The 24,031-nt window shown below is 30.2% G+C and overlaps 1 protein-coding gene across 1 annotated transcript in view; it reads left to right on the top strand.

The window, feature by feature from the left end:
- Positions 1 to 24,031, top strand: part of mmd (disintegrin and metalloproteinase domain-containing protein mind-meld) — a 308,125-nt gene that overhangs the window by 77,079 nt on the left and 207,015 nt on the right. Inside the window, exon 4 of the mRNA XM_076395404.1 lies at positions 13,649 to 13,699. Coding sequence (XP_076251519.1) covers positions 13,649 to 13,699 — 51 coding nt within the window. The remainder of the gene's footprint in view (positions 1 to 13,648; positions 13,700 to 24,031) is intronic.

Here is a 24,031-nt window from a genome sequence, read left to right as displayed (position 1 = left end):
TTTTTAGATACACGATTTTAGTCTCACGATGTTTATTCAAGCCTTTCGGATGTTAAAACTTATTTTATTAAAAGCTTGAAAGAATAATAATCTTAAAGAATGATGGATTGAGAAGATGCTATCCAAATATTTAGTGGTCAATAATCCATTTCTCTTTACAAACAAGTCAATTACTTAAAATATTAAAATAGTTTTCCATAATTCAACATAACATACATAAAATAAAACTGTTCTTTTGAACGTTATATAATCCAGCAATTAACTATTCTTGCACAAAGAATAGTTAATTGCTGGATTATATATTAAGTTAATTGCTAAAAACATTCGTGAGCACACGTTGGAATGAAATAGAAATAAACCCTTCACTTTATTATTCATATTGTTACTTTCTAAATATTAGGAAAATACCAAAAAACATATTTGGCAACAAAATTACATTACTTTTTTCACACTTCCAGTTGTCGATTATTTTATTTAAAATGAACCGCTCTATACAGCACAGAGAATCAAACAATTATCCCCATCGTTTCCTCTCTTAAAGTTAATAGGGAAAGAAATTTGTACATCTTCGTCTGTTATCACGAATAGAAAAACAGCTAAGGCATTTGCATTTGACTGAATTGGCGACTGTTATTTCCATTCGTTATTTTTTTGACTATTTACTAGTTGTCACTATTGGCTGCTTCAATTGTTTTCAGTCGATAGTTCCGAAAACTGATAAAAATATGTCATTAGCCAAAACAAATGATATGAACGATAGGAAGAGATCCTACTGAAATATATTCCTACCTTTAGGATCATTAAAATAAAACTTTTGAGTTCAGAACCATTTTAAAAAATGATATTTAAAATATTCAACAAATTTTACATAACTTAATCTGCTTCTTTTAGTCTAACTTTGCGGCAACAACATGGTTCTGAATAACAAGGATTATGAAACTGGTATATGAAAAATTCCCTCGCAATTAAATCCCATATTCAATATATTATTATCAATATGTTATCTTGTCATAACACCATATCGAGGTAACCTCTAAAAGTTACACCGTGGCGACATAAATAAAGAGCTTAACACAATAGGCCCATTATAAAGACAATTCTTGTGTGAATACGTGTGGGCGCTTGTGTGTGCGAAGTCTATAAAAAGAGGAGCATCTAAGTAGGCTGCTTTGCCAAGCGTAAACAAAAGACTACGCCACCCCATCATTCTTCTCCTAGATACCCTCCGTTGTTTTTAGTTACAGATATATTTAAGGGAGTTGGCATGGAAATCGTTAGGAGATCCTTTTGTCACCGCCACCTACTTCTGCGTTTTCCTTTTCTTTAACCCCTAAATATCCTTTAGGTGTATGATAATAAAAAATAATGTTAAAACTTCTCTAACATCTTCTTATTTAATCATAAATATATTATTATACAAGTTAATATATACATGTAATTGAAAAATTAATAATTTTAATTAACAATCAATTAATCGTTCATTTATTTGGTGCATTATTTCAACTAAACTTTTATGACAAAAAATAGTTCAAAGACTTATCTTTTATACACTGGTTGCTAAAAAAGAGAATCACGAAACATATAATAAAAACAAGTTTGTTGCGATATCTACAAACTAGGTATAGATATCGAAACTGTGAAACAATAAATATTACTTACACCACATACAACATATTACAAGGGGTTGCCAGATGCTTGCATCTACCGAATATAATAACCGATAGGATTAGGTAGACAAAGCCACCAAGAATTCATTGATACGCTGTAACTGCACCAGTCAACGAAGTTCCGTAAAAAGACTCCTTTTTACCAACGAGGGTTTATCTGAATTGAATTTACTGTTTAACGTAGGCTCCAAACCACTGTCCTCGATATTAATCCTACTAATTGGTCATTGACTAAAACATCCGTGGGCATGGATTCGAACTCGTGACTATAACAACAGTAGTAGTACCATACTCTCTCCTTAGCTACTGCACCAACCAATTCAGTAAGATTTATTTTATTTTAGAAACAAAATTGTGATAAAATGAATATTAAGCTTCTTGGGAATAAATTAAATTTGGCTGAAACTACTGTTACCCAAAAAACTTTTTCGGGATAGTCCAGATTCGACAAAAGCGTCAATGCTGTTACTTCAATATATTAATGAGTTGAGGCAATATGCCGATTTTTTATTAGCACATATTTTAAATATTTAATACTTATATACAAAAGCTCGAATGATATTTTATATAAGCAGATAACTATATTTATTAGTGAAATTATTAGCGTGGAAACAATTTGGAAGAAATAGTAATTTTGCTGAAATGTGTGTATTTTGGTTGCCTAACAAACTAAATAAAACTATGAAAGGCAAATATAAAAAATATGAAAAGGAATTATAGTAGTTAATAAAGTTGCCATTCCGAACCACAACTTTTTCTCGAAACATAATAAAAATATATCAACATAACGTGATCTAGAAGATTAATTAAAAAAGCAGTAAAAAAAGGATCTCACTACACTACACCTATTCCAATCATTTTGTCAAAAACAGGTTCAATATCTAAAAAAATACTGATAGATATTTGTAAATTGGGTCTATATAATACGTTATATACAAAACCATTGAAAAAGTAGTTTTGTTGGTGATAACTTCAATAGTCCTAAAATAATATATCTCTTTCAGAACCAACAGTGAACAAATGAGTCGAAAATCTGCGCATAACAGAGCTTAATCTTTTTAATATTTCGAATATATAGGATAAGGCAACATTCCTTTACAAGGATGTGGGAATTACTTTTGACAAAACTAAATAAACATGAATAAACATTATCTTTAATATAACTTATATGTTTTTCTTTAAAAAAGATCGGAATACAAATAAAGATACCATATAAAGATTACAAAGATAGCAAAATAATATTTGGAACACCACCGATCCTATTTTTCGGACGCTATTCCTCCTGATTATTTTTTATTACGACTAGCATAGCGCTATTTCGTAGGTCAGAGATTTATAGAACTATAAAATTGATTCCTAACTTGGCCTATTTTTAAACCGAAATTAATCGAAATAATTTGTACTCCTAATATAATAACAAAAATAGAGTCATATATACTAGATTATTTTTATGATGAAATATAATGATACAAACACACAACAAACTTTTAAGAAGTTAAAATTAAATTTTGTATCTCCATAATAACATATTACATGCAGGAGCACTCTAGGAAAATTAGTTTTGAAGCTGACGTCAAACAATTTACCTCTACCGTGTCTGACTTCAATTTTATTACTAACTGAATTAATAACTTTTGATTTAGACTGAAATTTAATAACGTCATGTATATATAAAATGCCATATTTAGTCGTATCAGATCGTCAGGTTCAAAACTCCGATCTTTTACACGATGCTGGTGCCTGTTATGTGAAGTTATGTCGTCACCGCTTTTGGTTTCCTCTTCCGGTCGGATCCTATTCGCACAAGTAGAATTTATAGCCGCTACGTCTTATCTAATTCTCAAAGTTGCTGCTGACTAGGCGAACTTCGCTTGTTCTTTGTTTTTATTTATTTTTCCGGCTATTACTTTTATGACTTCTGTTCTTACTGTTTCTTAATAATTAATAACTTGAAATTTATTATTACATTTTTATAAAATTATATTTTAATAAGATCATCCGAACTTAACTATTGATATATCTTATAAGACTCATTCATCAATATTTACCAATTATACACTGCTGTTGATTTTACAAAATTGTGTGTACTTTATACCGAATATTATCATTGGTGAAACTACCCGTAATTGTTGCCCTCATATAGTGGGCTTTTGCATATTCACAGATTAATGTTCTACTTTCTAAATCATCGTTATAAAATTATTTTTGTGTAAGTTTCTTATCTGAACGACACTTTTTCTACTTAACTTTCTATGGTATCCCTATATAGAATGATTTCCCAAGTTTTGGCGACTCCATATTTTCATGGCTCGCGAATAAGAAAGTGAACTACTGTAATACACCTTTGGTGGTCATACGCCTTGCACTGCTAGCTTCTGCCCTATTTCTAGAAGATTATATTAGTTCACAGAAACTTCAGTCCGCCTTTGGTGGCCCTATATCCTGCACCGAGCTGTTTGTACCGACAATCCACGGACTAGGCCACTTTCTTAAACCTTGAATGTTTTCTACTTGTAATAGTTTATGATTAGCGGAATTAGTTACAGCTGCAACTGTCATAATTCTGCCAAAACTTCACTTAGCTACATCAAAAAAAACGTTTTGAGTAACTGCAGAGCAATTGCCACTTCAAGCCATTTATTTATTAATAATTCTCTTGACTCTGGTTAACTTAATGAATTCAAAAGAGAATAGCTTTATAATATACCCAGATCTACCAGTTGCGACATTTATTAAAAATTGAAGGATTTAAAACAGAAACTACTTTTAATTTATTTTTAAATCTATTTTATTTTATAGAGCTATTAGAAACAATATTTTTACCTATTTAAAACAGACTAAACCCATCTCATCCGTTATACCATTCAGTCAATCTTCAAATACATGGCCGCGATAGCCAGGGCCGTAATAGTTGCGAGATATAACATCACCCAGAAACACATATCACAGTCATAATAATACCTGCATTCAGCAAATATGAATAAAAATAAGAACGTAAAATATAATTTCCATTACTGGATTAACTTATAAAGAATGTGGGAATGATGGAATATATGTATGTATACATATACATACATATATATATATATATATATATATATATATATATATGTATATGTATATACATATACATACATATATATACATATACATACATATATATATATATATATATATATATATATAGAATAAGACCAACTCTGTATGGTGATATATTTACTAATTAAATCCGTACATTACTTCATTCAGCCAACGTATTCGTCGTTAATTTTAACTGCCGAAGACGTAAACTAAACGGCATTGCTATAAATGGCTTCATTTTCCACTGGAGTTATACTTAGGATATAAATTGACTCGTTTAATAAAGTCCATTTACGATATTATAGACCGGAAAGTGCTGTTTTATTTCCCCTAAAAAGATAAGAAAATTAATTATTCGATTAAAATGTTCTTTCGACTCGATAACTTTTTATATTAGTCTGTATGAATCTTCATATGTGTTACTTGATTTTGATATCTCATATATAAACTTATTCTAAATAACTTAAGAAATATAAATGATGTTAATTACATTAATACGAAATGAATAATACAGTCAACGTAAATGAAAAACATTTTTAAAAATCTTACCAACGTAACACTTGAAGCGCATGATCCATTAGTTACGTGGTCAACATTTCTAGTTACGCCCTCTAATAACCCTGTGAAGAATAAATATATATGTTATATAGCGCAAATAATATGATATAAAAGATATAAAAGATATGTGTAGCATCGGGTGGCGTAATGTGGCGGTACTCCTATCCATTAAAACGATATAGTTTTCTAGTAAATGAAAAGTTTTTGTTACAAACATTACAGGATTCATATATTATATATGCTATAACTAGGACCCGGAACTCGATGATTATGGATCATATATATAACACGTTTCATAAACTTTAAACTTTAAGCTTTGCACTTTGAGAAAGTACTCAAAGACGGTTTAAAAATATTAATTATCAACAATATATTTTCCAAACGTTAAACATAAATATAAAAATATACAAAATTAACTTACCGCTGAAGTAAAAGAAATCTGCCCCGAAGCCCATCAAACACTTGTGGTGATGGCACTCCATCATACTCCCATTGCTAGTTTTTAATTTTTTTATTTAAATCTGGCGATACTACTGTCAGTATCAAAAGATAATCTGAAGTGTCAAAAAAGTAAAGGACAATGAATTGCCTATCGGGTGAGAACCAAGCCCAAACTTAAAAAAAAATTTATATACAGCTTAGCAATTTATAAATCAACAGTTTTCAGACTTTTAAATGGCATGGGAGTGATCCAGAAGAAAGAATGGCTACCATACGAATTAACTGAAAGTGGCGAAATATTTCTACATTGCGGATTCATTGTTTTCCGAAAAAAAAAAGGATTTATCTGTGGCGTATTGTGACCGGTGAAGAAAAAGGTGATTGCCATCTATATCGACGCTGCATAATATTTCTCATCTGAATGTCATGCTGTGCTTATGATAGGAACAGCAAGATGTGTATTATAAGCTGTTAAAACCGAGACATGAGAACACTCGAATATAGATTGCAAGGGTTGTGAAGGACACACTGTTGTAGCTCCAATGGAAATTTCTGCCGCGTGCAGCGTACTAACCAGACTTAGTGCCTTTTTGATTAACACTTGTTTATACTGAAGCAGCATGGCTCGATTGGCACACTCTTTTGAAATTTAAAAGTGTGATTTTCCCATTAAATGCTTTTGTGTCAACCGTAATAACTTTCAGAAATATGTGGACTTTTTTCTGACCTCTAAGCTGGCATTAACATTTCAATAACTACTCTAAAAAGTTCATTAAAAAACTCAAAGTGAACTTTATTACAGTCCACCCTAAGTAACCAGGGTTACCTTTCGTCGTATTTTAATTTCTTTTTATCAGAAAATATATAATCTCAATCTTAATATTACCTTTCTAAAGAATATTGATGATTTTAATCTGATCAATAAAATACAACAAAAAATCCTTGTATGTGTATTTTTCATATTAATACGTTTTTAGTTCATATATTACATTCCTGAAAAAAATTACAATTACATACTTAGACGATTTTTTTATGAAAATATATATATTTTATAGTTAATTACCTTTTTCTAATGAAATTTGCTACTTAACAATTATAGTAATGCATTTATTGAAGATACTGTAACTGATGATCCGGCAAAAAGATTATTTGTGTTTGTGATTTAAAAAATAAATGAAAACGCAGACAAGAACCCAACAAGTACGTGCTGTTAGGCCTATAGCTTATTCTAACGGCAAAATAAGAAAATATTTTCTTAATAGTTCTAGTGGTCCATTATTAAATTATGATATGTCGACTAAAAGAAAATATTTCAATATTGCAAACTTTCACTATCAACACCTATTACATGAAATTCATTCATGCGATGTATACTGCTTGATCAAAGCTTAAAAAATACTTTATCAAAAAAAGCTATAATGCCGTTTTGCTATAATTCATATAGACCTATATTTCATGATTTTCTAACAACCCATTTAATTGTTAATCACATTCATTATTGGTCGTGTTTTAAAATGTATTATTTAATTGAATTACCATCTTTTAAAAACCCTCTAGAAATATATTTAAGGGTTTTTTAAATCTATTTGAATTATATCATTCAAGGTAGAAGCAAGCTTCTTAGAAAATAATATTATCCAAGGTGTTGGTACAACTTTTTTGAGTTGTCAGGTAGCAGCAGTTCATTCCCAGCTTAGATTTAGATGGTAAATCACACTTACTTTGATAAATTGTCCATTAAGCCGAATAGAGAAGTATTAACACCTATTTTCGAACGACTGTCCTGTTAATAAGGCCTCAGAACCTATATATATCATTACTGACGCCTTCATCATACCGTGCGACTACATATCTTCTTAGAAGCAACATTTTTTTCAGGATAATTATTCCTTTTCTATGTCAGTTTTATTTATATTTAGGTATTTTGGCCAAAATAGGTTCAGTTCTTAAGATGTTAACGCTGAACTTTTCAATATCTTTTAGGAACCATAATTTGTTTCGTAAAATAAAATTAATTCTAGAATTTAAATAAAATGTTCCTTTCCTATTAACTTTGGAATACTTTGGAATAATTTGGAATAAACGAAAACATTATCTTAAGAAATATTTGTCAAATGCTAAAACTTATATTGCTTTATCACATATTTGCTATTATAATAGGAATTTTTATTTGAATAAATATGCGAATTAAAAGTATAGGAGATACAATGTTGTAATTTTTTGCTTTTAAAAAGTGTATGGATTTTAGTTTTTTATCTTTTCTTAGAAAAGTAAAATACTAGTCCTATTATCTGATTAGTTACCGTGGTTAGAAAATATAACCAAGAAGATTTAATCATTATTTATAACCTAAACACAGATATTTTAAAATATATTTTTAAACATTTTTTAATATCTTATAAAATATATGTATCAAAAATAACAACAAAACAAAACGCATTTTTAGATTTCAAGATACTGTAACTAGCCATGTTCCGCTTCAGGAAAATATTCAATTAAAACTGTTTCAACGAGGACGATTGTTATTCCGGTGAAAGGTTCTTAATCAAAAACTTAACCCAAATCTCCACCCCTCCGTTAACCGTCTCTAAAAGCCATCAAATTAAGGCACTAGACGACCAGTATTTACAAAACAACCGACTTCTTCATTAGTAAAACTTTAGCAGTTGTCCAAAACCTGCCTTCACCACTTGTTTGTTTGTCTTAAGAAAGACATTTTACGAAAAATCAGTAAAAACTTTAAATACCCAATAGCAAATTTAATCAACACATCTAAATAATTGCGTATGTCCATTAGTTTTTAACATATTATACTTTTTTTTTAATTTTGTTATACTATTTCAACAATATACATATATGATATTGTTTATTCGTTATTCAACAAGTAAAAAAATTTATAATTAAAAAATATATAATTTAGTGTTGAGATTCGTCGGAACTAAATATGTTAGATATTAGATTTTGGAATAAATTTGTATTTATTTTGATAAAAAAAGTAGTTAAAATGATAAGAAATACATATTAATACATCTGATTTATGAATTAATACCAGTACAACGCAACAAGTAATGAGTTGCACTAATTTGTAAATTAATATTGTATTAAGCATATCTAACATAAGATATAAGATTTTTTTCAATCAACCCTGAAATAAATGCTGATGTCTATATCAATTCATAAATTACTGCATTTAATAGTTATGGAACAAAGCAATGCTTGGTTAATATGACGTATGTTGTACAGCTTGTGGAGAAATATTGTAGTCTTTGTGAGTTCATCAATAGTTCATCGTATATTAAATCCTATTAATCCCTCCAAATACATAGATCATATTTGGGAATAGTTTTGATGATTGTCCAGGCTAAAATCATGATATTTTACCCTTAGTATTTCTCCGGGTCCACTTTTAATCCTCGGTAATAAGCCGAGTAAAAAAAACAAAAAGTACCGTTCAGTATTAATGTAATTGAATTCCTAAGGCATACAATTTCCATTTTTATTAATCATTCCTTATTGTTTACTAATACTTCTCTATAGATTTTATTTCTTCTTTAATAAACAAATATTATATTAAGCTTATATATCAGAATTCCCTCTATATAACCACCTAAAAGCTTTTTTATTACATATATACAGAAACTGTTACAACGTTATTTTCAGAGATACCACAACAATTATTACTACCGACATTGCATTTTATTAACACAACAATGTCTTTTATAGACCGTCATATATAATGGAACATTCCCTTTCGTAACATTCAAATATATGATCAACTTCCGTATTAGACACTGCTATTTCAACAGAAGGTCCCGTTGTTTTCACTATATACACACCCATTAAATAAAGTTAATTTTAAATAATACTTATAAACGTATACAAAAATCAAATAAAAAGCTACAAAATAAAGCATAATAACATGTTGATTATTAGAAAAATATCCCTAATTTAATAAGAGATATTCTTTTATCTCCATTCTTTATTTAATATTTTCACGTAGATTTTTTTATTTATGATTTAAATACGAGTAGTTAAACCAGCAATTATTTATTGATGTACTACTAAAACGCAGAACAAAATATTTAAACAACAGAGGTCAAATAATAGCTAAAGAATAAAAGAGAGTGATGGTTAAGAGTACTATATTCGTGTTAATTGATTATTGCATATTAAACATTTAAACATTCAATTGAATTTACAATTTTAGTTTTAGTTAAAATAAATTTAATAAATATTGAATAACAAAAGAAACATAGTAAATACTAAAAAAATATTACTACACGCTAAATTTCATATATGCCCATATCTGTGTAAAAAATCAATACTTATCAGCAAATAGAGTAAGCAAATACTATATCATAAATACTTTATCAATTATTTGAAATGTTTAAATAAGCTAACAATTAATACAATTTGATGTATACGGAAATTTCTGTTTCAGTTCAAATATTTAAATATTTTTTTGATTCGGTTAGGTAAAGCTTAATAAATTCAAAACCGCAATATTTCGATTATTTGCGCTCAAATATTTATCGAAATATATTGTAAACGGTAGAAAGAGACGCTTAATGATAAAACATGACCCAACATTATGACGAACGTTGCTCGCTGAATTACTAAAATATTTTAAATAAAAATATTTATCCGTATAATTAAATTCTGTCTATTAATAACGGGGCTCAAGCTTTTATCAATGTAAATAATTTGTTCTCGACAGAAATATTTTCAAAAATATACTACAAATATTTGGCTAATGTCAATTTACACTGGTAATATTGTATTATTAAAAATAATGTTAGGAGATATAATGAAACAGTATGAAACAGGGGAAAAGAGTATTAATTTTTATTTCCATTTATTATTTTTATATATCATGTCTGTATGATATAAGTATTTCAAGCATAACTGAAAAAACTGCTAATAATTTTGAAAACGCTTTGACAGTCTGAAAAATTTTTGAAAATCAATTCCTTTATCAAAAGGATGTTAGTATTAAAATAAACAATTTCAGAATTTATTTCAAAAAAATTAAGTGGTACTAATGCAACGTTGAGACAAACAGTTACTTTGACGAAGGTATTTCTAATATTTGCTTATCGGATTCGCTGCACTCTTGAAATAGTTCAACTTATACTTTAACTTTAATTATTTAATTGTGTTTAAAACAGGTATCCAAACTTATCTTTAGCTTTTACACCAACTGAATTGCACACGAGTGCTGCTTTGATATCCATGGAAAATATTATGTTATGATGCCTTGTATGCTCAATTACACTTAAGCGCTTTCTAATCAGAGACGAAATCGAATCATCATGAACAGACTGATTAATACTGTTTACTGTCAATACTCTTCACGTTTTCTTCATGCCCCTAATGTATCGCATTTTGAGCTTTGCAGCAACATCGGTAAATTTTTTTCAATAATTTTCGTATACGACGAATGTTTGTTGCATTGTTTAGTTGGTGAAAACATCGAATATTTCAGAAACGTATACAAGCTACAGTTCCAAAATCACCATTTTTATAAATCTCTGATACTACCAATAGATATTACTACATTTAACAAGTATACACCTTTTTACTGTTCATCAAGGGTTTTACGTTATAAATAAAGAAACTAGTCTATTATTACTTTAACTGTTTTACTGTTATGTTCGTGGCTTGACTGTAGAAATGCAGCAAAGACGTCCTACATATTTACTTATAAATTTAATAATTGTTTAATAAAAGTACATTAATTTAAAATAATACTTTATGCAACGGAGAATGTGCCATAGAATTTCTATTGAATAAAAACCTGTGATTTATGGTGGCCCTACTATTGCATGTCCGAATATATGGGACACTTATCATGTTAAAAATTTCAAATCCAAGGCAAATTATTAGATGTTATACACATTGGGTTATCAAGATAATTGAAACAATCCAACAAAAATACTAACAGTAACATATTAATATTCATAATATCTCCCGCTCTAATGTCAGAAAGCCAATATTAATACTGCTGTCATCACATAAATATAATTTCCTGTAACTGTTTATAACTTTCATTAGTTGGCTGTCACCCTCTTTTGATTTAATCAGCATAACATAAACTTGTTTTATGCAATCACTACACTTATTTACACCGTACATGAGAGTCACTACTACAATTGGCTTTAGAATACACATCCCGTTCGAAGGACCTTATTAAGACTTTGCACAAGTTCTCACATCACTTAATTATTATATTCGAAAAAGTTGTTTAAGACAGAGAAGAGAGAAAATAATTTCAAGAGCATCTTTCAGCTACAACTAAATATATGCAATCGAAATGAACCAAAAGTAAATACATTTCTGGCATATCTGATAATCTGGTTACATTATACAACTGTTAACGGACCTACAAAAGGCCCTAAAAGCTATCATAAATACTTCAAGAACAACGCATCAAGGTAACAGGACATATGATACCGAACTAAGTCAATACTTGGCATCAATCAATACTTTACATCTGCAAAATAGTTATCCTCTTCTCATATATTCTAACTAACCGAACCATTTATATTCTGTCAATTACACACGATTTTATACTTATTCACGATTCATTACCATCCGCCATATGTCAACTTCTTCTGTGTGTCTGATGGAGTTCATACAGGCTAAAGGTGTTATTGCAAACAATGCTTCTTTCCATATATCTAAATAGTTCTTGCTTGTATATCCTTCTCAGCATGTTCATTATAGTAATTCCTCTCCACACCCCATAATAATTCGATTGGAATGATTATGCAAAGATGGGAAGAAAGACCTAATACTCTACGCCATATTGTTCAGCATCGGATCGACATTGTACCTTTTCACAGGCCTATTTATAAAAAAATAAATTAGACCAAAATCAATTATATATTTTATTTATGTCTCCTAATAACAATTTGAAAAATTAGCATGTACTCCTCAAAATTTAATTTACGTTTTGCAAGCCATTGGTAATAATTAGTGTCTTTGTCGTTGCAGTTGTCGGGATCTTTTCTACCAGTGTAATATAATATGATACATTGTTTATGACGACAATTGATGGTTCCTCAAGTTCTCTAAGAGCTTATTTTCAAACCCGAGCAACAACGTGTGATAGTTCATTTCCATGTGGTAGTCGCCACTAGACTTGAAGTAAAACACTAACTCTGCTTTAGGAATAAAACCATTCCTGTTTCCAGCATGAAGAACAATATAAGAAGTTCCATCAGACCTCTTTGTGGGTTTTCTTTACACCATTTAAATACTATACTGATAATTAGCGATCTGACATTTATAAAAACACGCAAAGCGTTAGAACAACGTTTGCTGGTTTATAACTTATAGTTATTATTTCTAATATTTTGAAGAAGCTTGCAGATGTTCGATAACCAAACGATTTACTAAACGATAACCAAACGAATTACTTTAAAACGAGTAACTAGAATAAAATGGAAAAGGAAAATATTTTCTGGATATAAAACGAATTTACAAATTGCGACAAGCAATACATTATACATCTTGATGACGAGAGTTCACTGTTATTTTAAATATATATATATATATATATATATATATATATATATATATATATGTATATATATAAAGCTAAGAAAATTTAATTTAAAAAGTTTATATTTCATTTCATTGTTCTCCTTTTTCACTCTCTATCTGTTCGGAATGCAAATCTGCCACTTTCGCGACTGGTTTCATTCAATTCAATATCCCTTGCTAACTTCCGCGCACCGAATGAAAAAGTCAACCTCTCCCTTTACATCAATAATTAGATTTTAAAAGGCTGCTTTGAATGTTCCTCCGAGTCTCTCGTTCGCTTTACATGCATGCTGGCGCTTTACTGAGCAAAGAAAAAGAAGAAAGTAAGACGATAATTTGGCTTTTTCTTACAGAGACTACAGCCCGACGGTGGGGGGTATGGCGGCCGAGGACGACAGACCAAGGTAAGAATAGGTTTCATTTATTTTTAGTTCTAGTGCCTTTGGAATAATATATTTAAAAGACATCTTGGAGATGTATTTGAAAGAACAAAGGTAGAAATTAGTTCGATTTGCTTTGATAATTGGAATTTATTCGTAAATGGTCCTTCTTGAAGTTCAATCTTATTGTATATTATTTTTAGAATTCAGTAATATCTTAGCTATTCTATAAAATTATATCACAGTTAAAACTTTGGTGCAACAACTTTATTTTTAATATTATCTTGGAGATGAATATGCAGATCTTATCACAAGCATTCTATTTAAAATATCTTTATGTGTTCGATATTTATGTTACACTGTAGACATATTTACATTCGCAGCCTCAGTTCCAGTAGGCTTCTCTTGTATTCTAGTATATTTTATAATACCCTTTTTTTGTTCCTCTACCAGCAAACTTTTATTTTACATCCAGATCTGTCTGAAAACAATTTAGTAATACCTTCGAAAATTGTCTCCATATTTTTTTATACCTATGTTATTTAGCAAGTAGTAGATTTTTATTCTTACAATGGAATATAATAGTATACTGATAACCGGAATAAACCACTTTTTAGCTTTTTGTCTTATCTTAGCAGAATAAATTCATTTAAAATATTTTAAATATATCAAAGAGAAATTTGAAAAACTTGCTTTAAATATCATGTTTGGCTTCAATAGTACAAGCTTACAAACGCCAGACCGCAGCAATGTCTGCCAACCTGCGATATTTGAAAAATTGAGAATTCAAGCGTTTGGAACAGGTTAATATGATTAGTTTTATTAGGTGATTTAGTGTATTATGATCGTTTGTTCACTTTAAACACCTTAAAGGCGCTTATTGAGAAAATTGTCTACTATGTATTTTAATAAAATCATTTTCAATTCGTAGCCATTTTTCATTTTTTTGGACCTCTTCGATCGTATATAAGTGCATGAGAAAGGCAAATTCATCAACATAACTAAGTCGCCTGAAAGTTCTTTGTGAGTTTGAGTTAGGTTGCGTTTTTTTTCAGTATTATATGATATGTGTCTAATAACTCAATAAGATTGAGTGGGAAGTAATTTTGTTTTATAAAAATGTCCAATTTAGTAGGGTAGACTGTTCAGTAATTATAAAAGTCTGCAAAATAAATTTTTATGAGCTATTTATATTATGCCGCGTAATATTTATTTGAATTGCATGTTTTTTTACTATTAAGTCTGTTAAGTTATTAGTTAGAAAATAACATTTATTTACAATCCTCTAACCATTAATATATTTTAACTACGTTCACTAGCCCTCTAAAACCTCTTATTTTTCCAAGAGATGTTCCTCCTGGGGAATTTTCGCTTGTGAGAAAAATCTGGAAAGTCTACCAAAGCGTCTTACAGTAGTCTGATGTCTTTGATATCTTTTCTCTATTACTATGATGTCCTGGTGAAATCGTTCACCTTGCTTTTGATACCAATTTCCCTACTTCTTCGGAAAGTAGACGAAGTGGGAATGAAGAAAATATTTTTTAGATTCATTAGGTAAACAAAACCTTGAAATACTTCTAGTATTCTTTTCGTCTAATGTCTGTACCGACGAAAACACTTTCCTTCATCTTTCCTTCTAAGAGGCCTGGAAGCTTTGAAACTATGTATTTGATCCGCTCTCTAGCTTTTAGAAGTGACTTTACAAATTGCCACATGAATCCCAACTTTATGTGCTGAAGCGATGGAAGAACTTTATGTGATGGAACCACTGTTTCTTGGAGAGAGATATTTTGACTGTCTTTAAACTCCCTCGGCGCCCAACTTTTTTTAATTCAATGATTTTTTCGATTTCTGCTATCCCTTGGACACAAAAAGCAAAGAAATTTGATAAATCCTGCTTGTTAATTTGCAATTTTAATTCAGTTTGAGGTATACAAAATGACCTACAGTAATGAAAAATAAAAACCGCCATAGGGATAGACAACAGCTTTAAAATTTATTTTAATTTTTAAACAGCCTAATACATTTTTATGTTGAATCGTATTGGATTTTAAAAGCATCCTTCAAAAATCATATTTCCATATTATTTTCGTTTTCGGCATACATGCATACATAAAAATTGTTGAAAATACTGAAACAGCTTTTTTGTTGTAGACTTGTGTTATTACCCTGAGTATTACTCAATGTTCAATAATTAAAATAATATTAAATCTCTTCACTTCCTGCAGTGACAGATAATACATTATATTTACTACAAGATTTGCTTTAATAGAATGCCATTGAGATTTACAATTGTAGGTGGTTCATCTATCTTCATTTGTTTTTAAATTGCATGACCCCACATTCTTGAAAAATAAGAAAATGTTCGAAATACCAGTGAATACAGTAGAATATCAGACGAATGTGAATATATATATATATATATATATATATATATATATATATTCCTAATGGGCCGATCAATTAGTAACATGTTTCAATTGTAACATAACTTAACATCATACACGAGTATTATTCAACGAAAGACTTAAGACGAAATAAAATTTTGTTTATTATGCCATCAATATTAATTGGTATAATACTTCAAAATTATTTTATAGTAATCCCATTCATATATTCTTATATAAAGAGGCTATTATAGGCATATTATTTATATGTCATATGCCATATAACGAATATTTTCTCAGAAAATAAGTGTCCGAAATCCCGCACTCATCGCTATTTCTATTTTAGCGAAGCTACAATCGTAAAAAAACATCTACTTTGTCAACAACAATTCCATTTATAAGCTATTCCGTTCCTGTACGAAACCTCCGCAGCGAATTTTCAAAGGTAATTTGATTTTTAGAACCGCACGTTGAATTGTCGCTGCGCTTTTACCCATTTTGTTTCTTTTTTGCTGTAGGGATTTTTCGAGAACGTTTGTTGGTCATTCTGCTTCGCCTTACATTCGAGTCAACGTTCAAAGGTTTCTGCAGTTAAATCGCCTCGAATTGCCATTGTAATTATATTTAATTATAGACGGTTATTTAGCTGAAGAGCTCGAGAGCAGGTACTCTTCAGAAGTTGTAAGAATGAACGAAATTTAATTCTAAATTGCTTTTTTCCGGGTTTACGGAAGCATTAAATTTATTTTGATGCTCTTCTCTTTGTAAAGCTATTATATGTTATTTATTATTTACTCAGTTTTCACTTTATTTTCTCTTGTTACATTTATCCATTTATGTTTTGAATTTGTTTAGTAAAATGTTATTTAATGTCCATCATGTTTACGTTTGTACTCGCATCAGGAAACTCCCCTTAGTACCTATAAAAAATTATAACTGAAAATAAAAGATAATAATAAGAATGAAATGATCAATCCACCAGTTACTCTTGGTAGTCATTTATAAATTAAAATAGTTTTCTCTAACTGGTGAAAAAGTTAATAAAAATACAAACTGAATTAAACTTAAATAATTTAATTAATAACAAATTAACAAAAGTAAAAATGTTATATTTTAGAACCTCGTTTCTATTAACATTTTAACTACTATTAACATGAAAATATATTATTTTTCTTATAATAGGATATGTGGATCCCGTTAGAGAGCTGTTGAAATGTTATAATGTATAATTCCAGATAATATTCGAAGCATAAAATTTTAATTTGCGGTACACCACTATTTTTCAATATATTAATCATTAACTGTTACTTTTTCACAACAGATACTGGCATCCTTTGGACATTAGAGTTCAAGTTCAGTTTAAGTCTCATTGTATAATCTTTCTAACTATTTTTGTAAAAACAATCCCAAAAAACAATTAACGAATCACTAAATGGAGGAAATAATAAATGAGAGGTTCTGTCAGGTGGACATTACTGTTGGAGTAAGCTGGCTATTTAGGAAGAACATAAAGAAAAAATTGGAATGTTGTCTAGACTTATATATTTATTTATAGGTGTTGCGGTTAGATGGCACTTCACTTAAGCAAATGAGTCGACGTTGGACTTTCACAAAGTAAAGACATGTTCAGAGAGACGGTCAGTGAAACGAAACAAAAGCGCAACATTTGTGTCACAAACGCGGCTTTAAAAAAAAGTTTAACAATAACATTTTAAAGACTGGTGAAATAGTGAAAGTGCGATCGGAAAAAGGTCAGTACAGTAGAAAATAAATGCAAAATGCCATAAAACGTTAAGGGAAACCAACATCTGGACCACAAATGCAGCGTAGAATAATTTGAAACATAAAAATAACAGTATTATTTCAATAATACGTAAAAAATATATGGAGAACACTGCACAAAAACGGATAAAATGGAAATATCGACATCAGGCGTATCACATATTGAAGTCTTGAATCTAGAGAACACAACTAGAACCCAGAACGAACAGGCACTCTACAATGCGTGGATGAACGAAAAGTCAATATGCAAAAACAAATAATACCCTCTAGCTACAACTAAATAAACAAAGCTCTGAGCGCAACGACAAAACAACGATAAACCACCAAGCCAACAAAAGCAGTCCAATTGTTACATACGAAACAGATGAAGAAGAATTGCAGAAAGAAGTAGGCTGGATAACAGTTAAAAATAAAAAAGAAAAGCAAATAACTCCCCAGGATCTTCACCACGGCAAATAAAAATAAAACAAAACAATGAACAGAAAAAAGAAATTAGAATGCCCAGGCCACCCCCAATTATCGTAAGTAATGTTACCGACTCTGACTTGCCTTACGAAACACTGAGGTTCAACTATATAGTATTCAAAGCAACGGTACTAAACAATGGAGAAATAAAACTGAACGCCGAATGTCGTACAACATTCACAAAAGAATAGATTGCTTAGACTTGCTGAAACTGCAGTGGCACTCTTATGAAGACAAACAAACCAGAGACATCAAAGTTATGGCAAGAGGGCTTCCATCAACAGCTTAAAGAGAAAAAATTATCGCAGAACTAAACCAAAATGGGTTTAAATGCTTAAATGCGACAAATATTTTAAAAAATGAAGAGACCAAAAATAACAACTTTAGTCCACAAGAAGCCATTACCTCTATTTATGTTAACCTTTGAATATGATACGGACTCTAAAATCATTTTAGGTATTAAAAGAATTTTAGGAGTCGAAATAAAAATCGAACCTCTAAAAAAATCGAACTTAATACCGCAATCCAAAAGATGTAAATTGCATGGACACACACAGAAATTCCGCAGAAGAGAATGATGTGTAAAATGTTCAGGTAAACATATCAACACAGAGTGTAGAAAACCCAAAGAAGCTAAGCCGAAATGTTCAAACTGTAATGAAGCGCATCCGGCAAGTTATAGAGGATGTGTAGTTGCTAAAACACTACAAAAGAGGAGAAATAGAGTAGCTCCTCAAGCTAAACCTCAAGAAACAATGAGTGAAAAGAAACAACCGAAAAAATATAACAAAGTTATTGGTGAAATGACTTAAGCACAAAGTATCAATCAAAATAACCAAAGAGACACAAAGGAAGATGAAGCAACCACCAACGAATTACTACTTAAACTAATAGGAAAGCTGGACAGACAAGAAAAAATTATCGAATATTTTTCCGAAAGGATTGAAAAACTAGAATTGAAAAACATTAGGCCAGTGGCCCCAAAACCCGAAATGGCAAATAAAGATATCCGAATAGCAGTTTGGAATACTAATGGAATACAGCAACATCACGCTACCCTACAAGTATTCCTAGATATACAAAAAATAGATAGTTCATATAAGAAATTCATTTAACAAAAGAATCCTTTATTAAATTTAGAGCATATACATTTTATCATACCATACATCCAGCCAACACCGCAAGAGGGGGAAGTGCAATAATAATAAAAAAAACATTTCTCACCATCAAGAACCAGGGCTCAGTACAGCAGAAAATCAGGTAACAGCAGTAACTATTAAATCAAGTAGATACAAGTTTACAATAGCCGCAATTTATTATCCTCCATGATACAATCAAAAAAAGGAAAATTATTTGAATGTTCTAAACAACCTCGGAGAAATATTTTTAATTGGAGGTGATTTCAATGTAAAAAAATACAATATTGGGATCCAGAGTAACAACAACTAAAGGCAATGAACTGCATAAAGCAGCTGCTGAACTAAGATGTAGTTACATGTCAATAGGAAAACCAACTTATTGGCCGACTGATCAAGAGAAAACCCCAGACCTGTTAGATTTCTTCATAGTAAGAAACATAAAATCCAACTATATAAAAGCCGAAGAAAATTTTGAGCCAAGTTCAGGTCATACGCCAATGACCCTGACGTTGAGCGAAAATATAATAAGAAAAGAAAGAAACCCAACGTTAACAAACAAAAGAAGAGACTGGGAAGGATTTGCTGAAGGAGTGAACAAAAGAATTGTAATGTACCCCTCAAGACAACTAAACAATTAAATTTTGAAGCAGAAAAATTCGTAGTAGATATTCAACAAGCTGCTTGGAATAATACTCCAGAAATTAAGAGTACAACTAAAGGAATTGATTATCCAAAAGAAGTGAAGCAAATGGTAGCTGGAAAACGTAAATTACGAAAAAAGTGGCAACAAAACAGAACATCTGAAAATAAAAATAGTCTACTGACTGATTACCTACATCGAGACCTTCAGATACCCACAGTAAGTCAAGAAATCAATAGAATTGTAAGGGGCATGAGGAAAGAATCCATTCTCACACGAATATTGAAATTTTACAACTATTGGATACCACCAGAACAGGACACAGACTCAAAAGAATGAAATCATCTGATCTTGTGTAGTGTTGTGTAGTGAGGTGCATATATTAAAAAACACAGCAGTGACATTATTTCACCAGAGACTGAGATAGGGCCGATGGGCCCTCCTAGTTATATATCTAGTTTTAAGGTATCATAAAGACAAATTGTAGGTTAGATGGAAACGACTAGTAACAATATATTAATTAAATAATAAAAATAATTAAACAACTATATATTCGAAAATAATTTAAATTTGAACAATTATCTTAAAAGATTGAGCTTTGAAAATAAAAACAATTTTTTCTCTTGCGTGTATAAACAAATTATAAACTGAGAAAGCGAGACGTTGATGAACTATTGTTACTTTTTCGCAGAAAACACAAATTAATACTAGACCAGATATTGTTAAGAGATGGAATTCAAAAATTACCTGAAGCAAATAGTAATTAATCGTATTTGAATTACAAAACATTTTGCTCAAACTACCATGCCATCGATGATATGTTCTAATGGCAACTTTCTTGTTAGCGCAGTTTGTCGTTATTCATTCGTTAAGTTACAAATGCGATATTTGATGATTAACATTTCATAACAGCGATTTACATACCAATATGGATCCACTTTGCATACAGACTGTATATTGGCTCGATTCTGTATTTTGATTAGTTAATTATACAAATCGACGGGCTTAAAGTTATACTGAGTTTAATTTAGACTTTACTTCGGTAAGCCTACATGGAACTTGTTTATTTACAGATAACATCAATATATCAGATCTATTTTATAAATAGAATGAGTGGTTTCCAGTTTCGTTCGAATTGCATGTAATGATTTATTTAAATTATAACTCTGCCTTTAATTACAATATTATAAAATCAGTTGCATAAAATATAATACTAGGTGTTTAATATGATTTGGTTACTTTTCTCCTGCTTTCTATTGCTCACATTTTTGTTTTATCTTAAAAATTTTGTCAATAAACAGCATGGAAATTACAATCGATTACTTGCGATTAGTTTTATGGCAGCATTTCAATTCCACGTTAAAAAACACCTTTTACATATATATAAAAATATTTTCAATATAAGTTTACAATATTTTAAGAATATTGTAAATTCATAATTCCATCCGTATTTACGTGGATCAATCAGTTGCTCACAAGAGCCATTCAGCAATTTCTTATTTCGTATAGCAGCCCTATAAACATTATCATTGTTTTTAAATCATTATAAGATTCTTCAAGCGAGATAATCCTGTTGGCGTTTCAGAGAATTAGTAAACGAATAATTAGAAAATTTGAGACAGCATGACGTTCTGTGTTTACCAAATTATATACATTACGAATTAGTTAATTTCCATTACGAAAATAATATTATTATTATGTCACTACTCTGAATTATACACATTTCATACAATTATACAATATACCCTTTATATAAGTAACTTTATATAATAATTAACAAGTTACACAGAATTTTTCTTAGCTCTAAAATAATCTAAATATCATGTAATTTTAACAAATAGTCTCTCAAGAATTTGTGGAAAATATCAGTGAAGGTGCTCATGTCAGACGAAAATCTTTTAACGGGTTTTGGGAAATATAGAGGATCTATAATAATTTTTTTTATTAATATATATTTGAAAAGAATGATTGCGAATTGATTAAGGAAATGATTAAAACACTAGTACAATTAAACAATAACTGAGAACAAAAGGTCTATAACAAGCATAACTATAAGAAGCATATAAAGTAAATTACTGTTTGTAATTACGTACTGGAATGCAATCTGATCTTTCATTCGCTTTGTAAAGATACTTTTTGAGCAAAACCTCTACAATATATATAAATCAAAATATTTCCAACAAATGTTTCCCATATTTGAGATGATGTGGCAATACTGTATCGATAGAACAATGTTAATTTGCCAGCGATTTAATTCCAGCTCGATCCATTTTCGCACGGCTTCAGAATATCGAATCTGTGTACAGCGATTAGAGCAAGTGGTAATTAGAAGATACTACGTCTGGTGAATATACTGGGTGCAGGAGGACTTTCCATTAGAATTTCAACAGTATATCTTTCATGACTGTTTAAAGGCGTAACCAAGCGTTATCTTACCAGACGACTCTGTATCTGTTACTTGATATTACTAGTATGTTTTGCAACAATACATAGTTCAATTTATTGAAGTCGTAATCGATTACCAGTTACAATACATTTTACACTCCTAATACACATTAATGGCTATAGCTTGTATGGCCGCTTCAGTATAATTTCGGATGGCTCACCTGAACTAACCCATTGCCTTTTACAATTGAGATTGTCTGGAGGCTGAATCTACTTTTCATTACCAGTCACAATATGCTACAGAAAACTGTGTTTTTTTTATATTATTATGTCTTATAAGCAATGAAACCGATATGCTGACACAGTTCAAAATGTTCGAATTTTCAGTAAATTCATGTTGTTTGCTTCTTTTTTAAATTATTGACTCATAAATTGCTAACTGAAAATTTGTCAGAGTTTAATTTGATTTGTCATAAGTCTTGCAATTCATTGTCATCAAGTTTTTAGCCTTTTTTCATTGACACCAGAATCTATCCACCGCTTTTAGATAGTTGAAACCAGAACTGACAATTCGATAATATATTCCAATTGAACTGCAGACCGTACGTTTCTAAAAGTGTTTAGTGGGATTCGACGTAGATTTCTTCAACAAAAGCAATGCATATTTAAAATTGAATTTCGAAGCTTCCATGAATAGCGTCCAATGTCTGCTACTCCATGCCATCAAAGTCCATTAACAAAAATTGTGCTTGCGATCGGATCTTCCGACAAAGCTCATTATAGCGATGAGGAAAACTTTGCTACAATTGAAAGGGCAGAAGACATTGAGAAATTTAGATATGCAGTTCGCTTTAAAGTAATATCACAAATAACAGAACTATTGAGATGAGTAGAAATTGCTGCTACTGCTAAATAATATATTGAAAACTGTTTACCTACCTACTACTGTGTCAAGAAATTCCCAAAATTAAGAATGTTGTTCCATATAGTAGTGGTAGCTCTTTTAATTTAGCCTAAAAGAAATTCATAGTTTTAGAAAATGATTTTATACACAAGACTTGAGCCGTTGAGCAGCTTCCAGATAGTGTTAGATTAACAAATAGATCAACAGATCTGTTATTTTGATAGTATAGGAAGGTTAATTTAAAATTATAGAGAAACACAGTTATACTATTTTTTGCTAATGGCAACTACAACTACGATAGCACTACTTTGAATTAAATTATGTTATTTTAAAAAGCCTTTACACCCGACTTAAGAAACTACTAAAACCCTGAAAGACATTGCACAATCATAAAATAACATTAATAGACTATTATCGGTCCAAAACGTCTCTGTTCGCCAAATATAAAGTCTTGGCAAGGCTAAATAATTAATTTACAGTAGCAAATTTACAACCAAATAACGGCCATTAATAAAACTGATAATGCAGCTCTCCTATAATCAGTCGCAATTGCGATAGCTCCTTGATGGTACATTATTGCGCCGCTTCCTTGGCTATTGGGCGTCGACGATTCTCTTGATGATAGATTGGATTCCGGTTTCGAAAATTGAGCTG

This window comes from Rhynchophorus ferrugineus, unplaced genomic scaffold (assembly GCF_030347505.1).
Source record: "Rhynchophorus ferrugineus isolate W39M unplaced genomic scaffold, kcgeb_rfMv2 rfM2, whole genome shotgun sequence".
Taxonomy (NCBI): Eukaryota; Metazoa; Arthropoda; class Insecta; order Coleoptera; family Curculionidae; genus Rhynchophorus; species Rhynchophorus ferrugineus.
This window is presented reverse-complemented; position numbering and strand designations above follow the sequence as displayed.